Genomic DNA, 19,361 nt, shown 5'->3' on the forward strand with positions numbered 1-19,361 from the left:
TGACATAATATACATTAGTGGATGAATGCTCTGCTGAAGAATAGTTGTGGGCAACATTAAAACAAAATAAGATTTGTAAAGCTATCAGACACATCAGACAGCCAAAGCTTAGTCATCCAGTATTCCTGACTGACTGTACATCCCTCTTTCTATAATTGAGCAAAAAAACAAGACATTTAAAAAAGACATTCAGCATTTTCTTTTCTCAGTTAAAGGTATAGCTGTTGTTATTCTGAGATACTTAAGCATATTTCCTGCAGTAGATGGTGGTCTGCACGCCACAAGTTTGGAGAAATAGACAGTTGCTTATAGCACTGAATAATATTACACTGGCTGCAGTTAAGTACATCATACAATCATAATTTAAACTATCTAAACTATCCTTTTAAAGTATTTGCTTTCTCAATCACTGCCTTCCAACTTCATCCTGTCTTTATTTGTCCATAAGGGGTTTCTGTTACTTCAACTCTGTGGCCATAGCCGCCAAGCAGCTCCAACACAAGCTCAGCGTCAGCAAGGTCCTCATCGTGGACTGGGTGAGTTGGCCTCTTGCTGGAGGCTTCACTGCTGTTGTTTATACTGTGAAATCAGAGATCCTATATTTCTCCTACAGTGAAATTATTCAACATTTAACGTATCATAGTGTTGGAGTTCAGTGCCTTGTTCAAGAGCACTTTGACAGTACGTGGTCAAACATACGGTTCCCTAGACAGGTCCCTTTAAACAAAGCTGCTGCTTCCCTAATTTGAATGTATCTTCTTTGGTATTGGTATGTGTAATATTCAAATGTGTTCCCTCTTTCTGTTTGCTAGGATGTTCACCATGGAAACGGCACCCAGGAAGTGTTTTACAATGACCCCAGCGTTCTCTACATCTCACTTCATCGCTATGACAATGGAAACTTCTTCCCTGGCAGTGGGTCACCAGTGGAGGTGGGTGTTGGCCAGGCCACGTTGTAGTCCTTCGTTACAGCTGACATGGGAGATACATATATGTATTTTGATTAAACAATTGCCCTGCATGAATAAAATACAACATGTGTTTTATTTTGGGTTCAGGTTGGGTCTGGAGCAGGCCAGGGCTTCAATGTGAATGTGGCATTCACAGGAGGCCTGGACCCCCCCATGGGAGATGCTGATTACCTCGCTGCATTCAGGTACAGCCAACAGCTCTGTTCAAAACACTGTAACACAAGCTGACATTATAAGAGATAAGTTTAAGTTGTTACGAATTTAAAGGGTTCATTCACAAAAAATGCTTGATTCTGTTGGGCCTTGTATGTCGTCAGGGTTTAAGCCCCAGTAAGCTGTGCATTAAAACAGCCGGGATGACGTATTGGCCACAAGTTTATTTAAACTCAGCAACATCGATCATTTCAATCAGGTGCAAAAAACAACAACTTACACTTCTGCCAAACTTTTTGGCTGTGTTTGTCTTTCTGTCTCTGCATTTCTAAACGTTAGCCCAAAAGTTAACCCAATAAGCATTGAAGCAGATTATCTATGTTTGATGATTGTGAATTATAATGAGTTATAATGAGTGAGCGAGTAATCGCACAATTCCTCTGATTTCCTTCACACTGAGCCACAACAAACACGAGTCGATGATCAGAGGCTCAGCGACACAGCGCCTCTGACACACTTCCTGCGTAATTAATAATCCTCCTCATTTGGAGAGCACGTGTCTGGCGCTCCCTGTTTCCAATAACTTGCCGTAAACGGTCTCCAGGTCCCTTGTTTGACAGACTGCAGATCTTTACTTCCTGTTTGTGGGTTGGATAATTGTCATCAGGGTGTGTTTGGCTCCAATAAAGTTTCAGCAGTGTGGGCTCTTTGGTCGTCTGGTGCATGACCGCAAGGTTACTGGAAAAGTCGCAGACGTACAGTAATGGGGGTAAATGTGCGTATGCTCACAAGAAGGCATATGTTTACACAGTAGCATACTTGGGGACAACACACAAGTTCACACACATGCATAATGTGTGGGCCATGATCTTAAAGCCTGCGTCATACTGTCCCGAAATTGACACAAGATGGACACACGATAAAGAAAATGTTCAAATTCGGCTCTGATCGTAACAACATCGGGCCATTCGTGATGGCATCTTAGGCCATCGTATGACCGCCAGTGGAGTTTCTCAGGCTCCAGCAGCAACTTCGTGAGCGTTGGCAAAATCTTTTGCATGCCAAAAAATTGCCGAAAAACCTTGCAAAGGTTCATTTTCAAATCGTGTCATCTTCGTCTTTACTTCGTGTGATCATCGGTGCCATCGGGCATTTTTCGCCTCACGAAGACAATACGAAGGAAACAAGAAGCTGCCCGATTGTCTTAGGAAGGCAACATGACTACGTGAAGCCCTCGCAATGCCGTCGTGTAGCCATTGTATTATAGTACGATTTGTGTTCTGTGAAACTGAAAAGGATATTACATTGTTTTTGTTACTTTCGTTGCAGTTGTATGTCTTAAATGTAATTTAGGTTAGTTAACTTCCTGTTTTATTTAGATGCTTTTATTTTGAAGGTGAGTTTACGCTGTTGACAGGAAGTTGTTGTTGCTATGGAAACAACATGACAGAGTGTGTGGTTCGGGTGCCATCGTGTGGCCTTCTGTAGGCATCGTACTTGCTTCGGCTGTTGCTTGGCTGTTGACCAAGTTCGGGGCCATCTTCGTGCGAAATTCACAATTCCATATTCGTGTGTCCATCTGGTGTCAATTTTGGGACCGTTCTCAAACATGTTCTCTTGTGCAAATAACTCTTTCTCAAATGTATAAAGTTTTTTTTATACTTTTAGGATTTTTTTTTTCACATATTATACTTTTGCAATGTATTTTGGCCAAGTTCGGCAATTTCAAAAAGGGGTGGCAACATTTCTCCAGCGTCCCAAACGTGAATGACACCTATAATTCACATGATCACTACCACCCAGTGTGAGATTCATTCAGATATACAACTGCTAATTTGAAGGGTTTTAGATATGAAAAAAGTCAGAAGCGGACCTTCTTTCTTAAGTGTTCTTGAGCAAAAACACTGATTCCCTCTCAGGCCTGTTCTTTTGCAGCGTGAGCCTGACCTCTGACTTTTCCGTGCTAAACATTCCAGTGATAATAATTCTAAGCAGGGGGGGGGGGTGCACCCAGTGTTTTTGAGGGGGAAACAAGTCACCTCCATGGCAGTGTCGTGCAATTTTATGCCAACACTAAAAATGTTCTCTGTAAAGCTGGAGAAAAGGGTTTGCATTCTTGTTGGATCTTATAAAAGAGAAGGACTAATATTGATCTGGCTGGTAAAGACCAAATCCCCAAAAGGTTATATGTATATAATGTCACTTTTAGTGCCAACTGGATGAAAAACACAAGTTGGACTAGATATAATCTTTTTAGATGGATAGTTTTATATCCACAAATTCAGATTAAAATCTCTTCCTTCCTGTTTGTGCCTTAACATCAGAAGTGAACTGGAGAGTTTTAGAGCTAGTTAATGCTGGAATCAGTGTTTTCTTTTCATGGTGAGAGACCTTCCTTTAGTTTTGGACGGTGTAGAGTTTCTGTGTTTCTCCTAGAGGATATGTTTTGTAGGTTTCTGTTTCATATCATGACAAAATACAATAAAAAACAGTCTCCTAAGTAATCAGATCTGGGGAGATTTGAGCGGGATGGGCCTCCTCTAGTGCAATGGAAAACCACAGAAGTGATTCAAAGTATCATTTTTAATGCCAAATGCATGGCAAGATCTGGATCTAATATTAGTTCTAAGTTATTCTCTCTTTGTTTGAATCTGCCTTGAGCCCCAGATGGTGAGAGTGTACCACAACACTTTTTCATAGTTCTCTGCACAGATATAGAAAATAAAACCCAGTTTTAAAATGTGATGCGAAAGTTGAGATCACAGATACCAGGGGAATCCCGAGCTGAAATTAAAATGCTATATACATATATATATATATATAGAAACAACTAGACACCTCAGCAGTTCTGGGTCATATTACTGTATACCTTTATTGGATTTTTTTTAATCAAAACAATAATATTTGTTGATTAGAGGGTGCAACTAAGGTGGAACTGAACAGCATATTGTGATTACATGGTCAGCACATTTGCTGCTGAAGGCAAATTAAAAATGTATAATAGGAACATAAGAGGTTCATTTCAGTATAAACTCCAATCCACCGTTTAATTATAAATGCGTTGGTTTGATAAATTATGTCAAACATAGTAATAATAATAATAATAATGATAATAACTTTATTTGTATAGCACCTTTCATACAGGGGATTGCAATTCAAAGTGCTTTACATCAGTAAGAAATAAGACATAAAATCAGTGTAGTAAAACAAAATGGAGTTAATCTATATGAAAAGTCGTATCAACTGCAATAATGTTAACATGCAAAGGCAAACTCTAACATTTACTTATGCTAAACTTCAACTTACTTTTTAAAACATAAACATTTTTAAAAAGACTTAAATTCAAGTTAGTCAAAAAAAAAAAAGAACACAGTAAAATAAAATATAAATGACGCATTAATGCTTGACACAACTGCTTGGTGTATATAAGTACCATCCATTATTAGCAAGTAAGTACGTGATCATAATAATAGGAAGACCTAAGCAAACAGGGACATCAATTACATTAATGTAGCAATTTGATATTCATTAAGTAAAACAAATAAACAGTTTAGTTTGAGACATATGAAAAACACATGTTTTAAAGCAGGTTCTTGTTCAGAAGTCAGCACAGAGCTGACATAATCTCTTGTTAGGTCATATTGTGAAGCCACTTTGCCTTAACCCTTCAAAAAGAGCATTTTCCCTTTCATGCAGTCAAAATCCAAACGGCCCCCTTACCTCCCACCAAACACTTAGGCCTCCCCTTTGTAATTAATAAAGTTTGCAAATGCACAACAGTCTTTCGAAGTAAAAGCCATTGAATGGATCACATTTTATACGTTTTTGAGTGCTCCGACTTCAGAGGGGAGGGAACTTTTTTGCCTTTTCACCTTATCCTTCACTCTCACCATGCCCCGCCCCCCCCCCCCCACTCCTTATTTTTCCATCACCCCGACCCTCACCACCACACACATCCTCCCTCTGCCTCTCCTCCCTTGATTGATCTTTAATAAGCGTTCCCTCCTCTCCCATGCCCCCCCTCCGTCTTTCCATTAGTTTGTCTGTAGTTGCTCTCCGTGGGGGGAGCGTGGCAGCTTTAATGGGTCTACAGGGGAGGTGGGTTTTCTGCGGTTAGGTGTGTGTGAGGATGAGTGGAGTGTGTGTGTGCTCTGCTTCATATGCACAGGGCTACGATAACATTTTTTATGGATTGTAATGACTTTATGAATCAAAACTTAATACACCGCCAACAGGACGACACAAGATTTTTTTCTTGCATGTGTGAAAATGAATCCATGTGTTGTATACATCACTGTGTATCTGCGTGTGTATGCTCATGCTGGAATGTGTTTGTGTGTTTTATCTCTGTTTCCTCATTTATGTCCATGAGCTCATGTTGTCCATCTGCATGCAGTCAGGGGTGTGTGCGTGTGTGTGTGTGTGTGTGTGTGTGTGTGTGTGTGTGTGTGTGTGTGTGTGTGTGTGTGTGTGTGTGTGTGTGTGTGTGTGTGTGTGTGTGTGTGTGTGTGTGTGTGTGTGTGTGTGTGTGTGTGTGTGTGTGTGTGTGTGTGTGTGTGTGTGTGTGTGTGTGTGTGTGTGTGTGTGTGTGTGTAAGGGGGTAGGGAAGGAGGGAGGTCTCCAAAGTCCCCAGGCAGCATAATGAAGTTAAATGGATCCCAGATGGACAGTTTTTTCCTCTTTTCTCTGTGTTGTCAATGACGTGAGGAGAGTGACAAGCCTCTAATGGGAAACAGACTCACACACTCCCACTTTGATCTCTGCCGACAGCATCGCGCTGCAGAGTCAAGCCTCCCTCCGCCGCTCTCTTCCTAACAACAATAGCATTAAGGAAGTCTTCTGTTTGAAGTCCACAAACAACACTGAGTAGCAACAGCACTGTATAAGAGCTGACTTGTGTAACTTAAGGCCTGCACAGCTTTTCCAACACAGAAACAATAGACCTTTGTCGGCTGCTGAGTCAAACATCAGCCAAACTTTTTTTGGATTTGACCATGAATTTGTCATCTTAAGAAGGAAGAAGAAGTTTAGAAATGGACAGTTGGATTTGGCAATATTTGACTAAATATTATGGACAGTCTTCACAAGCAAACTGATTAAATGAAACCAAGTTAAAGTCTATCAATCAGTGATTTATAAATCAACTAAGATTTACAGCTCATTGTATTAATATTATATCATGTTCTTCAGTTAGGTCCAGATTTGACTCTTGTAAAGGGACAGTTTGGATGTTTTGAAGTTGGGTTGTATGAGGTATTTATCCATAGTACGTATGTTTCCCACAGTAGATGACAACAAGCTGTGGATGAGGGCTGCAGAAAAGAAAATGTGCAGCCTGAAAGAAAGGCCCACCATATAAAAGTTTTAGTTAAGGCTATATTTAAAATATTTTCACTGCCGTCAGACAGGCAACTCATCCTGCTATCTATGCTGCTGGCATAAAAAACCAACATGAGAGTTTCTGGTTTACCGCTGCCTCAATGGGTTTGTTTGTTTCTGTTATTGTGTGACTTTTTGGATGCCAAACTAACCAAAGTCACAACATAACACAAATAAACTAGCTGAGCAAGGATGCTAGAATGTAGATAACAGCTTTACTTACCCAGCAGGCTGTCTGATGGCAAGGTCAATTGTTGGAAATATTCTTAAAACCGCAAAGTGTACACTTTAACAGCTTTATGTAGGTAGATACAATACATGTTGTTGTTGCCACTCCACAGCAGTCGTTGAATCATACCAGCACAGAAGCTAAGAAGCTTACATTTCTTTTTTCGAATCTTAGAGACTATATTTAAGACATTGACTTGTTTTGGAATTTGTTATCCCGTCACTGCATAGTTTTACTAAGGTATTCTGCTATTTCTTTTTATATCACGCCAAGCAAAAATGCCAGTTTCCTTTACAACTATTCTTTGAGTTGAGCTCTACAATAAGTCTCATAATGGAGAATAAAGAAAACTACAATACACACAGATTTTGTTTTTCCATGTGTGTGTGACATCTTGTGTTATATGTTATACTGTATGTAGTTACAGCATGGAGATCACACACATGCAGTTTAACAGATATTACTGCATTAAAGAAGTGCAGCAACAACAACGTTTTTCAGTGGCCTATATTTGTGTTTGTGTGTTCCCCTTCAGGTCCGTAGTGATGCCCATCGCCCAGGAGTTCTCTCCGGACGTTGTTCTGGTGTCGGCTGGGTTTGATGCCGCTGAGGGAAACCCCGCTCCTCTGGGAGGATACAAGGTCTCCGCCAAATGTAAGCACGGCTCTCTACCACCGCCTATCCTGCAGACTTTACCTCCATCTCGATTTCAGCAACAAGAACTTTAAGCTGTTGTGGTTCACTATTTAGAGATATTAATAGATTATTACAGCTCCTGTCAAGCACATTGCAAGGCTTTTACCTTAACTGGCTGCATCACTGATGGAACCATAATTACAGTCATTAGTTGTTGGCATTTTAGCTGTGGGAGGATCCACAAGATAAAAATAGATATTTGTTTTCTTAGAGTATCGGAAATTATAGCGAGACTCGTTTTGGTCAGTCTTAAGTAAGTGTTCTCATGATGCAGTTGACCTGCCAAACATTTTCTGCTCTGCTTTTGCATGGTTTATAATTTGTGTTAACATTTGTGTGTGTGTGTGTGTGTGTGTGTGTGTGTGTGTGTGTGTGTGTGTGTGTGTGTGTGTGTGTGTGTGTGTGTGTGTGTGTGTGTGTGTGTGTGTGTGTGTGTGTGTGTGTGTGTGTGTGTGTGTGTGTGTGTGTGTGTGTGTGTGTGTGTGTGTGTGTGTGTGTGTGTGTGTGTGTGTGTGTGTGTGTGTGTGTGTGTGTGTGTGTGTGTGTGTGTGTGTGGGTGGGTGGGTGGGTGGGTGGGTGGGTGTGTGTTTGCCAGGTTTCGGCTTCCTGACCCGTCAGCTGATGTCTCTGGCTGGGGGTCGTCTGGTTTTGTCCCTCGAGGGAGGTCACGACCTCACAGCCATCTGTGACGCATCTGAGGCCTGTGTCAGTGCACTCCTGGACATACAGGTAAGGCATGCTGGGTAATGGAGTTCTATTTAAATGTTTGCTTTAGATTGACATGTTTTACTAACCTTTCCAGGGTTAGTGGTATTTGCAATTGAAGATAATATGGTTTTCAAAAGTTTTAGGCAAGGACAGCTGGACAAAAACAGGGATTGATCCAAGACTAATTGAATTTATTCCATATCGCAGGAGTAATCCTTTCAGTTGCTTATTAACTCAAGTATCTGTATTTTACTGACAGCTTATTATCAGTTTTAATAAATGGTAACTTGCTGTTTTTCTATACATATAAAGTTGGTCCTGATTACAACCTAATATCACTTTTATTAACATACCTCCTAAGTCAGTATACAAGCTTTTAACCACTTTCAAACATGATCCAGAATAAAAGATTATCTTCAATGCTGCCTCTCTGTATTGTAGGACCCACTGTTAGAAGAAGTCCTCCTCCAGAAGCCCAACGCTAACGCAGTGCGCTCCCTGCAGACCGTCATTCAGATACAAAGTAATTAATCACTCTTTTATTTGTGAAAATTCTTGTGAATTCCCCTGAGTTTCATGTTTATTTTCTTCCTCCTACCTACGTGATGCTGATATTAAAAACATGATCTAGTCCTGTTTGCATTACAACAAGAGTAACCTGTTTCTCTGTGGTTGTTGCAGGTCAGTACTGGCAGAGTGTGAAGGCCTACAGTGGATCAGTGGGTCTGTCCTACCTTGCTGCAGAGAGGAGAGACTGTGAGGAAACTGATGCGGTCAATGCTCTGGCCTCACTCTCTGTGGGAGTACTGTCCAACAAGAGGTACAGCACACACACAGTCATAGGTTTTCCATTTTTTACAAATGATTTTTCCTTGTCCCACCCAACTGTCTTCTGATTTGTTAGTACCTCTTTTCACATTAGAGCAGGATTAGGTGTCACAAAAATATGGTTAAAGAATCAATCAAAGACAAGTATCCCACTTTGTCGCTTCATGTTGGCATTCCCAGCATTTCCCTCACTCTCTGTTTCCACCCTCCAGCCTCCCTGACGAGCCGATGGAGCATGACAGTGACTCCATGTAAAAAGATCAGACCAATCGCCTCACTGTCAGGATTTGGGTGCCCACCTGTAGCCTTGGATCTCCTGCGCTGTGACACAACCATGAATGGGGAGCGTTTGTAATGCCACTGAGCCCCACTCACCTGCCTTATTCACACACCAACAGACACACAATGTTGAAACCCAACAGGCCGGCAGTGGGAGCACGTCCAAGCTGGCAACCACTACCTTCTGAAACCTCACCAAAGAGCAATACAAGACAATGTCTTATTACTTTTGATGTCCTCTTACTGACAATGGATGGTGTGTGTGTTCAGAGGTCCAGGAACCTTAAAGGAACTGACAGAATTCAGATGTCCAGCTCTGAATCTTCCTGAAGCACTATGTACCAGCAGCCTTAACTATGCCTTAACGTAAGGACCAGCAGATTTCAGAAGGAAAATACTTTGGATCATGAATTCCTTTCTCTTCACGTGAAGATACACCTGATGAATGCTCAAATATCAACAAGAAGGAAAGAATATGGAAAATAGGAGATGGAGATTGTCTGTTTGAATGATTTCATTGCATGCAGTTTAACCACTAGAAGAAAATGAAGACACAAACTGTGGTTTTGTAGAAACAAAAAAAAGGAAAATGTCCTTTTATTGCACTGTTCATTCCATAATGTGAACCGTATGAGAAATTCCAAAACCCTGGGATAAAAAAAAACATCTCCTCTGTAGATAATTAAAAAGGAGGATTTGGATGACATTTTATTCGCTCTATATCTGAGATGTCTTAAGTGAGGACACGTATCATCCTGATACTGTAGACTGTATTTCCTATGAAGTCAATCCAAAAAGTAGGCAATATTTTTCGAGCAAGATTATTTTTCCACTGCTGTTCAGTGTCTTGTACACACGTGTACAAATCGACGATGACCTTTCAATGTACCACTAGTATTGAAGACTGTATATTATTGTTTATATTTGAGACTAAAGGAGTGTTCATTCCACCGTGGCACCACTGAGGACCATTCGTATTGTTCTATAGTTGCAATAATATTAATGCACTTAAAGGATATCACCCAAAGAATACTGCCTTAAGACAGCACGCAACAGAAGGGAACAGTTTGGATTCTGCTGGACTTTTCAAAGACAACCTTTGGATTTAGAAGAATATCTTGTATGCAGACTTTTGTATACCGTCTGTTTTGATAATGAATGTTTTCTTTATATTCTTCAAAAAACAGCTATGGAGATCCAGGCTCTCTCAAAGTCTAATTAAGGAAACATTGTGTTTTGTTTGGAACTGTAGCAGCTCTTCCTGTCACGTTACAATCAAGCTAGACGGTGCCATGCTAAACAAGTCGGCCCCTCGTCCACACGCAGGTCACGTTGCTTGTTGAAGAATTGTTCTGACTGCCCAGCTGTAGGGGCATGTAAGGGCTCTGCATTCCAAAAGTAAAAATAACAAGATCGTGTTTCTTAGTTTGGAGGTTTTTGTTTGAATCCATTTTTCATGCACTCTTCCTTTGACCAGGTTAGGCTTTTGATGACCAATACTTGCATTGATTAGATTAAAGCTGCAGAAAACTGAGTCAAAATGATTACATTTGACATAATGTGGCCAAAAAACAACATCAAATTCCATAATAATTCCATATTTTATTTTCTAAAAGTGAATATAAACACTAAACCTCTGTAAGGAAATTAATGTTTGACTGTTAGCATGGTTTTAACATCCATGATTGGATTTAAAGCAGCACAATCAGTTTTTTTTATTTTATAGGAAATAAAAACGGCATGTAAAAGAAGCTTTTGTAAATAGATAAAATAGCTTGAGATTAGCACAGCAAGTTAATGTGAATGGTCGCAGGAAGTGTCGGTTAGCATCCTGGTAGGAAACTGTAAGCGTTGCTTTAGTCGGACCCTGGGCATCATCTGCCCAACAGAAGGCCTCAAAGCGTTTATAGGAAGCAAAATGACAGAAGAGCTAAAACGTTTCTCCTTTGCAGAAGTCCCATTGAGAAATATTGCAGGTAAAGGATTCTGTAATAGGTGTCATTTTTTGTTTGTGTGTACATAGTATTCTTATCAGCAAGTGACGGAATTGAAACTAAATGCTGTGTCTCTATTATCCAGCAGCAGGTGCATGTTGTGTCTATGAAGTTAACGTTGAGTGTGTGTTTGTCTGTTAAATACTGTAAATGACCTCCTGTATCATATCCCCAGCACCTGTTTTTTGCCTTAAGGAGAGGTCATTAGTGCCTCAACTCTTAATTCCCTTTAATACTGATAAAATGTGTACCTTCTCACTGTAAATAGAAACTCCATGACCAAAATACACATGTCACACATGTGCCTTGATGCATTCAGCAGGATGTGTATTGGTGTCTCTTGACTAACTGGACTTACAGTAACTCTGTGTATCTATAAATGTGACCTTGAAATCTTTATTTCATGATAGTTATTATTTACCTGTATTTTTACTGCACATTTCCTACCAAGTGTATGTATAGAAAGATTCTATTTTCTACTATTATTTTTGTCTTTTCCTCTTGATTAAAACAACATAATTTCCAGTATTTAAGCTTATTTTTGTCTTCTTTGTCTAAACTTCATCATATTAACTAGAAGAATAGGATAAATAATATATTATATTTGTTTATTTTTAACACATATTGAAATTGAGTAAAAGAGAATATTACTGGGTGTTATTCAAATATATTTAAAGCACATTTTAAGAAAATCACCAGTGTAGGATTCTTCTTCCAAGATTCTTCTTCCTAAGTTTCCTCCATAGTTTGTGGAGGAAATATTCGTTACCAAAAGAGTGTTGAAATTGAGTAAGCTTTTACTGTTATTTAAAAAATGTTAGCCTCCCACTGACAACATGAATAGGCTAACTAGCAATATGAGTTCAGTTTTAATGACATCCTCCATCTTGTCTTTAGCGGCGAGCTATAATTTGCTCAGTAAATTCTAATTGTGCAGTGAGCAAGCAGATAATACTCTATGCTAAGTAAGTGGTCATAATTAGCTAAAGCTAGCATGAAAGCTAATGCTAGCTTTAGCTTATTATGACCACACTCAGATTTAATATTGGGCTTGAAAGTCTGGTTACACCATCTGCTATAGCATTAGCTAGCTATCTTAGTGCTTATGAATATTGTAACCGGGTTAATGTATATTGTGGGTATCTATATCATTCACATGTATTAAATTGTGTAAATGGTAGGAATGACAAGCTATGTGTTCAAACGACGCCATTTCAGTCATAGCTAGTGTGTTTATTTTCAATGTCTTAACCTATTTCCTATCCATTCCCTGTGACTTTAGCGTAGCATTGATCCCAGCTGTGAAGTCTTTGAGCAGTCAGCTGCTAGACACCTGGATCCACAGATTAAGCACAATTCTCGGGTCTGTGAACTTTTAATATGTATTAACGAGCAGACAACTTGTCCACTGACAAAGAGGCAGAAACTAAAACTGAATTGCATTGTTACAACATTATTGTTTTGCTCATTTACTGAAAATAATGCACATTACGGCAAAATCTTCGACCAAAGCATGCTGCATTTTTGGGAAGAAGATGAGCAATGGTTGAAATCAATGTCAAGTGACATCAAATGTAATATAAACCAAATTCAAGCCATTTTATTGATCAAATCTGTACTATATTTAAGTGAAACCCAAGCATATTAAAATCTGTGAGACTCAATCTTGGTCACTCATTTAGGTAGCCCACTAATGTGTCTAACATTTCCACAGTGTTGATTAAAGAACACAGCTATATCGCAAGACAATTACAAGTAATTTTTTTATAATTTGTATAATAAAATCTGGCTGGCAGTTTACAATACCAACTCTGATAACGGCTGTTATGCCACAATGTAACTGTTCCTGTGGGTTAACACAGTGAAAGCTTTAATGATCTAACTCCTGCTAAAGGATACTCAAGTTCAACAGTAAAGCTGGCTGCAGGCCAGTGTAGCATAACTCCAAAGATCAAGCTAAAAACTATGAATTTGGGCCCAAACAGGCTATAAATATTCCTGGAGCCTTTAATTGCACATTAACTTGTTCTTTTTGGAGGAATTAACTGTTCCTGAATGACCAGGCAAAGGCACACAGACCTCATTAAAAAAAAGACCGGAGGAAGGAGGAAGGAAGGGAAAACAAGAGGCAGTTTAACAAGAGAGACAGGAGACAAAGAGGGTGTGGCGCTAGTATAAATCTTTGCACCGTTCATCATCCACTTTGAGCAAAACAACAAGAAACTTGTGAAAAGGTTTGAAGACAGTTTTATTTTTCAGACATATTATTCATGTTGCATTACTACATCCATTTTGTTCTGCATGTGATATCCAGTCATGCTGTATCAGTGTCACTCCACACACTGTATATTCTTCAAGTAACTGCTCCTTAAAAACAAAGCCTTGCTTTGGTTGTAAACTGGTGAACAAGAGATGAACATACATTCTGTCAGAGATTATAGTCTTGCTTCAACTGCAGGTGAATTCTCTTATACAGTGACAGCTAATATATAAGTTTCCTTTTATTATATACAGGGAAAATAGTGATAATCACAACATTTAAACAATAAAAAATGTCCAGCTATTGTCCAGCTAAAGCTCTTTGATGGTTTAGTTTGTCCAGAAATGTCCTCTTACCCCATATCTGTCTGCATCCTGATCCGGATGCCTTTTGATATTCTTATACACTCCTTTTCTCCCTAAGTGAGGTAACTAAAAAGATTCCATTTGTATCAAAGTCCAAATGATTGAACCTTGATGGTAGCATGAACACCAGAGAAGATCACAGTCACTTTATTCAGCAGCTGGAAAGACAAAAAAGACAGACTGCTGATGAGTTTTTAGACGTTTTTTTTAAATTGATCCTTGTTCCAAAAAAACAAGACATCAATGGGGCAATGACAATCAACGAGATTTAATTTCATATTTCCAAGTATACCACCAGGAAGAAAAAGCACATTGTCTTAAGTAGTGTCATCTATGAAAAATAACAGCATTTTTGTATTCATAACAAGCTAGAATTAATACACTAATTCAGAATACTTCTTGATTGAAATATAATAATACAAGGTTATGCATGCGCATTAAACTGGGGTTCAGTATTGACATATATGGGGTGTTGGCAAATGCAATTCAGGTCATTAATGTTGCAAATTTTCGTATCAGTGGTAAAAAAAGAAAAAAAGTAGCTGTCAGTTATTATCCAACTGCTGTTTTGTACATAAAATGCACAGGGGCTGCTTTTCTCTTTTGGCCCAAAACTTAAATTATTTTGAAATGTTAAGTGTCCTCTAACATTTCAGCGGATGCTGTTCCTCTGAGACCACACTGTGCTTACTTTGAGGCACAAGTCTTCATTAGTGTTCACAGGAGCTGGAAACATTAGCTACCTCCCTGGGACATGCTAATGATAGGTTGCAGGGCTTAATGCATATTGGCAATGAGCAAAGAAGTGGTTTGTCATGGATTTGTATCGAAACAAACAACATGTCATCTCTTTGGAGTTTGCTCCTTTCATAGAAATTGAAAGCTAAACTCTGGAGGTGATGTTCATTCAAATGAATTTGGATGTTCTTTTTCAAACCCAGACATTTAGAATGTGTGTGTTTCTTTATGGGTGCGTGCATAGGGCTACACCTATAGTTGTGCACATTTGTGTGTGTATAAATCAGCTCTCACCTCCTCCATCACTTCCAGTGGTTTATGGGAGCCCAGCAGGGAGCCACATCGGGCTCCTCTTTGATGGTGACACGCATGATTCATGGCTTTTCGAGACCGTTTGTTTTCATTACGCCTCCTCGTCAGCTCGCAAGCTGCATCACTGTTTCGTGCAACGCAGGCACATTTGGGCCAGATTGAGAGGAAAGAATTTCAAGAGGAGAGTTTTTTTTGGCACTACTAGAAACAAAGGGGCTTGGTTTGGGTACGGAGAGAAGAAACTTAAATCGGGACGACGGCTGCCCTGCCCACGGCTGCTTTTTCCACCAGCGCTTAGGTTCAGAGGTGGTCAGGGAATCATGATATGTCTTGGAAAAGTAGGAGTTTAAGGCTTGGAAAAGTCAAAGGTCCAATCTCTGTTGGAACATCCAATTTGATCTTTCCAGTTCTTCTTCTCTTCTAATCCCTCCTCTGCATAGTGGCTCTTTATATAACACAGAACCTGCTAGTCCCAGGCTGGAATAAAGTTCAAATGTAGCTCCAAGTATGCATACCTATGAAGATGATGATAAAAACGATGCTAAAGGTGGAAGTTATGATGATAAAATCTACGGACATGACACATGAGGTCAAATTACAGAACCCGAGAAAGTCAGGAGATTGAATGTTACTATATGTCACCTGTGATGTCCTCCTTTGGGATTCATGTAAACAAAGCACAAACGCTGTAAAAAATAATCTTTAAAAAAGCTAGGAATCATACGCTGGGCACAATGTCCCTGTTCTACTTCTCTTGAATTCTACTATTGGCATACTCAAGCAGTAATTGCTGCTTTAGGCAGACAACATACAGAAATACAACAATCCATCTTGCATGTAACTTGTCAACAATAGTGGCTTTAAAATCAGGTTCTTCCTACTGCAAATGTCAATGTAAATAAGTCTTTCTGACATCATTGAGGCAAACCGAAGAAGTTGATGTGATAAATAGTCCACAGGTGAGCTGACACTCCTCCACCCCTTTGCGTCAAGTTAGAGTATTTCCTTGTCAAGTGGAATTCATCATACATTTTACGACAACAGTCAAAAGATAACCCTTAAAAGGGGCTAGTGGCCAGCAGACATGGATGACCAGGCCCCCTCCATCCTCCAGACCGAGAAGGCGTAGCTCAGTCTCTCGTGGGCCAGGTAGTTACATCCAGCCATCTTGGTGTCCATCTCGTCATTCTCCAGAACCTTGTACAGAAAGTCGATGTAGCGCGACGCCAACTTAAGGGTCTGGATCTTGCTCAGTTTGTCAGAGGGGAGTGTTGGGATTATTTTACGCAACGATGTGAAGGCGTCGTTCAGAGATTGCGTACGCTGTCTCTCTCGGATGTTGGCGATCACCCGCTGCCCGTGAGGGTCCTCCAGACTTCCGGGACTCAGGCCAGGAGAAAGTGACGGTGCCGAGGAAGGTGACCGATCTTGAGGACTCCTCTTGGGTCTTTTCGGTCTGGTTAGGGTGAAGGTCTGGATGTCCTCCCCTGGCTTGACCTTGCCATCGTGTGCAGATGTAGTCGGAGTTGTAAGTTGATCATCCGCATTTGAGCCCGTCTGCCGTTTACGCCCGGTGACCCCAGGTGTTGCTACGACAACAGGGCAGGCGTTAGAAGGTGGTCTTCCTATGTTTTCCTCGCTGGAAACCACCCCTCCCTCGGGGTGGTCATCATTGGACTGCTCCTCCTCTCGCATGATTTTCTGTCTTCTCTTGGGACTCTCAACCCTTCACTTTTCTGAATAGCTCCAGTGCTTCTCTCTTGCCTTCACTATATCTTTCTCCACTCCCCCCCTTCTTCCCTCACTGTTTTCCTCCTGTCTGTTTGTCTTCAGGGAACTCCCCCTGTTACGTTTCTCCGGCCTTCTGATGTGTTGTTCTTCTTTTCCAAAAGTGATCCGCTTTGCCGAACATGCCAATTCGAAATGGGTAGGTAATCAGCACTCGGCTTTGGATTTCCACATTGCCTCTTCATCTACAGATGTGGAGACGTGCCAATGGTATCTTTTCAGCTTCTGTCAGAGTGCACTGCATCGGCAAATCCAACCGTTCTCATGTCCCGCTCCTGTGGCTGCATGTGAGACAACAGCAACCTGAATCTGACTTTTTAAAGGGAGGGAACCATGAAACGTTCAGCTTCCCTCCCATCTGAGTCACCGATTGGTCCGGAGAACTTTTCTTGGACAGCTGAGCTGAAGACAACAGGAAGAATGAGCCATAAGCGATTGGTCGGATCAAAGAGACGAGGCGGAGACAAAGGTGCGTCGTGCAGCCAACCAAATCTAACCCTGGTGACGCTCGCTTCTTGTCAGAGAAGTTGCCCAAGTTTATAGGTTCCAGATTTCCTCCAAGGCAAGACGCTACCATCCCCCATCTCGCTGCCTGGCTCTCCGTCCCCCCTGCCTCCACAACTCAGCACCATCATCAAGTATAGTTCAGAGAAAAAGAGAAAAAAAAAGGATCTCCACAAATGTTTTTGTTTCTGGGTTGACAGTCATATCACTTCGTTCTGCCTTTATAAATAGTGAAACGTGGTGATTCTTTAACACGTAACATTTCATCTACATGTTGCAATGGTTAAATATGTGGGAAATAATTATTTGATGGTTGATATTGTGGTTCTGAAGTTCTGAGAAGAAGGTAGATCTGTCATCATTAAAGATTTAATAGGAATAGCCTAAATTAGCAAAGGTAAATACAGAAATACTATAGTACCCCTTCTTACAATACCATCACACTAACTATGGCCTCCAATCAGACATCATCATAAGGCAAAGCATCCTTATTGGTGTTCCAAGAAATAATTGGAAAAGTCAGCTAAAATGTCACACCTTCTTCATGAAACAACAAAGACGGTGTGTTTTATTTCGCTGCCAGTGAATTGGCTGTTGTTTTTCATGATAGACCTGGAGGGAGAAAAGAGCTGGCACACTGTCAGCTCTGCAGCAGCACTGAGGTCTAATCCCAGCATTAGGGAAATAATGAGTTGCGTGGATCAGTGGGAGGCCTGCTCCACTGAGCTACATCCAGAACAAGCCTCGGTCCAGGTCCAACGTGGACTTTGCTCTTAAAACTCCTGGTTGAGACTCAAGCATGGCTAACAGCCACACATCCAAAATGAAATTAGCTATTGTTACCGTTTTGTGATTCAGAGGCAAAATGCTTCCCTCCGAGTAAAAAGGATTTTGTTCAGAACTGGAAGTGTCTTCTAGTGAACTTGAAGATGGCGCAAAGCGAAATTAAGAAGATACACTTCTATTTATCATTCCACTTATGTGTATTTTTTTGTTTAACCAACTAAAACATATATATATATATAATATATATAATATGTAGAGGTACAGCCCCATGTCAGAATGTGCCCCATTTGAGGTTCCAGTAATCCAGTGTTTGCTTTTTCTTCATTATCTTCGTCTATACCCTTGTGCAATCCAAGCCTCCATACAGAACCTAGATTTTCCAATAACACACTCGAGTTTTAGTCCTATCCCATTGTAAAAGATATTGAATGCTTCTCCGTTTTAAATGTTATCAGCCCATTAAATGTCTGCTACCAATTTTCTAGGCTAAAATAACTTTGTGTTACTTATGGTTGTTACGGAACAAACCATTATGTAAATTACGAACGCTATGTAACTTTCCTAACATGGACACGTCACTCAATATTGACTTTTGTTTTCACATGGGACTATGATCCTCTAGGGAGAAGTTCCTGTGTTCGACCCAACCATCGTATGTACATCTTCCACTAAACCTTTATTGGTTTTTATACTATTTTTTCACATCATAATCAACCACATTTGTATTTGTTTCGGGAACATTTTTGGTGAATAGATGATAATGACATTCTGAACCCTTTCTGAACTTCATGTGGTGGTGATGTTGATTGATTGATGACAAACTTCTGATGAGCTCAACCTGGGAAGTGGATATGATGAATGGAGGTAAATCTAGGGTGCAGGAGGCCCGCAGCGTTAGCGTCTGAAATGACAGCTGACTACAGATTGATTGATGATTGGCTGTTGCAGACAACTGAGAGGGCAAAAGTAAACACATACACATCCTTTACTCAAGTAGAAGTACAGATACTAGTGTTTAAAAATACTCTAGTAAAAGTAAAAGTACTGACTAAACTTCTTTACTCAAGTCAAAGTAAAAAAAGATGGGCTTCGAAAAGCACTTAAGTAAAAAGTTCCCATAACTACCAGCTGTTTCATAGAGTAGCTGGTAACTGCAGCTCACTTTATATTAATAGAACAATAAAGATCTTCTATTTTGATTTGTAATTATGTAATTATGTAATTGTTAGGTAACTAATGTTTCAACACTGAACAACAACCATTTAGAACACAAGCAAAGAAAACAAGTGGGGAAATAAACGTCTACATTGTAGATTCTAAGGTGACTCTACCTATTCCTTGGAAACATCACAACAATTATTACCGTAATGC

General features: G+C 40.2%; 2 protein-coding genes across 8 annotated transcripts in view; one reads left to right on the top strand and one right to left on the bottom strand.

Moving 5' to 3' along the window:
- The window catches only part of hdac7a (histone deacetylase 7a), a 75,542-nt gene extending 63,777 nt beyond the window's left edge, over window positions 1-11,765 (top strand). For all 7 annotated transcript variants that reach the window (XM_079676997.1, XM_079676999.1, XM_079676996.1 and 4 more), the window contains 8 exons: window positions 449-536; window positions 813-932; window positions 1,059-1,156; window positions 7,268-7,386; window positions 8,024-8,157; window positions 8,578-8,659; window positions 8,818-8,956; window positions 9,177-11,765. In XM_079676997.1, coding sequence (XP_079533123.1) covers window positions 449-536; window positions 813-932; window positions 1,059-1,156; window positions 7,268-7,386; window positions 8,024-8,157; window positions 8,578-8,659; window positions 8,818-8,956; window positions 9,177-9,219 — 823 coding nt within the window. In that variant the 3' untranslated portion in view covers window positions 9,220-11,765. The remainder of the gene's footprint in view (window positions 1-448; window positions 537-812; window positions 933-1,058; window positions 1,157-7,267; window positions 7,387-8,023; window positions 8,158-8,577; window positions 8,660-8,817; window positions 8,957-9,176) is intronic.
- A 1,703-nt stretch (window positions 11,766-13,468) lies between these two features.
- On the bottom strand, window positions 13,469-16,973 carry LOC307038204 (uncharacterized protein). Its single transcript, XM_079679526.1, has 2 exons — window positions 14,895-16,973; window positions 13,469-14,020 (listed from the first exon to the last, which is right to left on the bottom strand). Exon 1 carries the CDS (start codon window positions 16,605-16,607, stop codon window positions 15,981-15,983), a length of 627 nt encoding a protein of 208 aa, XP_079535652.1. The 5' UTR covers window positions 16,608-16,973; the 3' UTR covers window positions 13,469-14,020; window positions 14,895-15,980.
- Window positions 16,974-19,361: the final 2,388 nt, after the last annotated feature.

Source organism: Notothenia rossii, assembly GCF_949606895.1.
Source record: "Notothenia rossii genome assembly, chromosome: 4".
Lineage (NCBI taxonomy): Eukaryota > Metazoa > Chordata > Actinopteri > Perciformes > Nototheniidae > Notothenia > Notothenia rossii.

Excerpts from the sequence above, each read along its gene's own strand:
- LOC307038204 (XM_079679526.1), bottom strand. The coding sequence starts at position 16,607 with ATGCGAGAGGAGGAGCAGTCCAATGATGACCACCCCGAGGGAGGGGTG.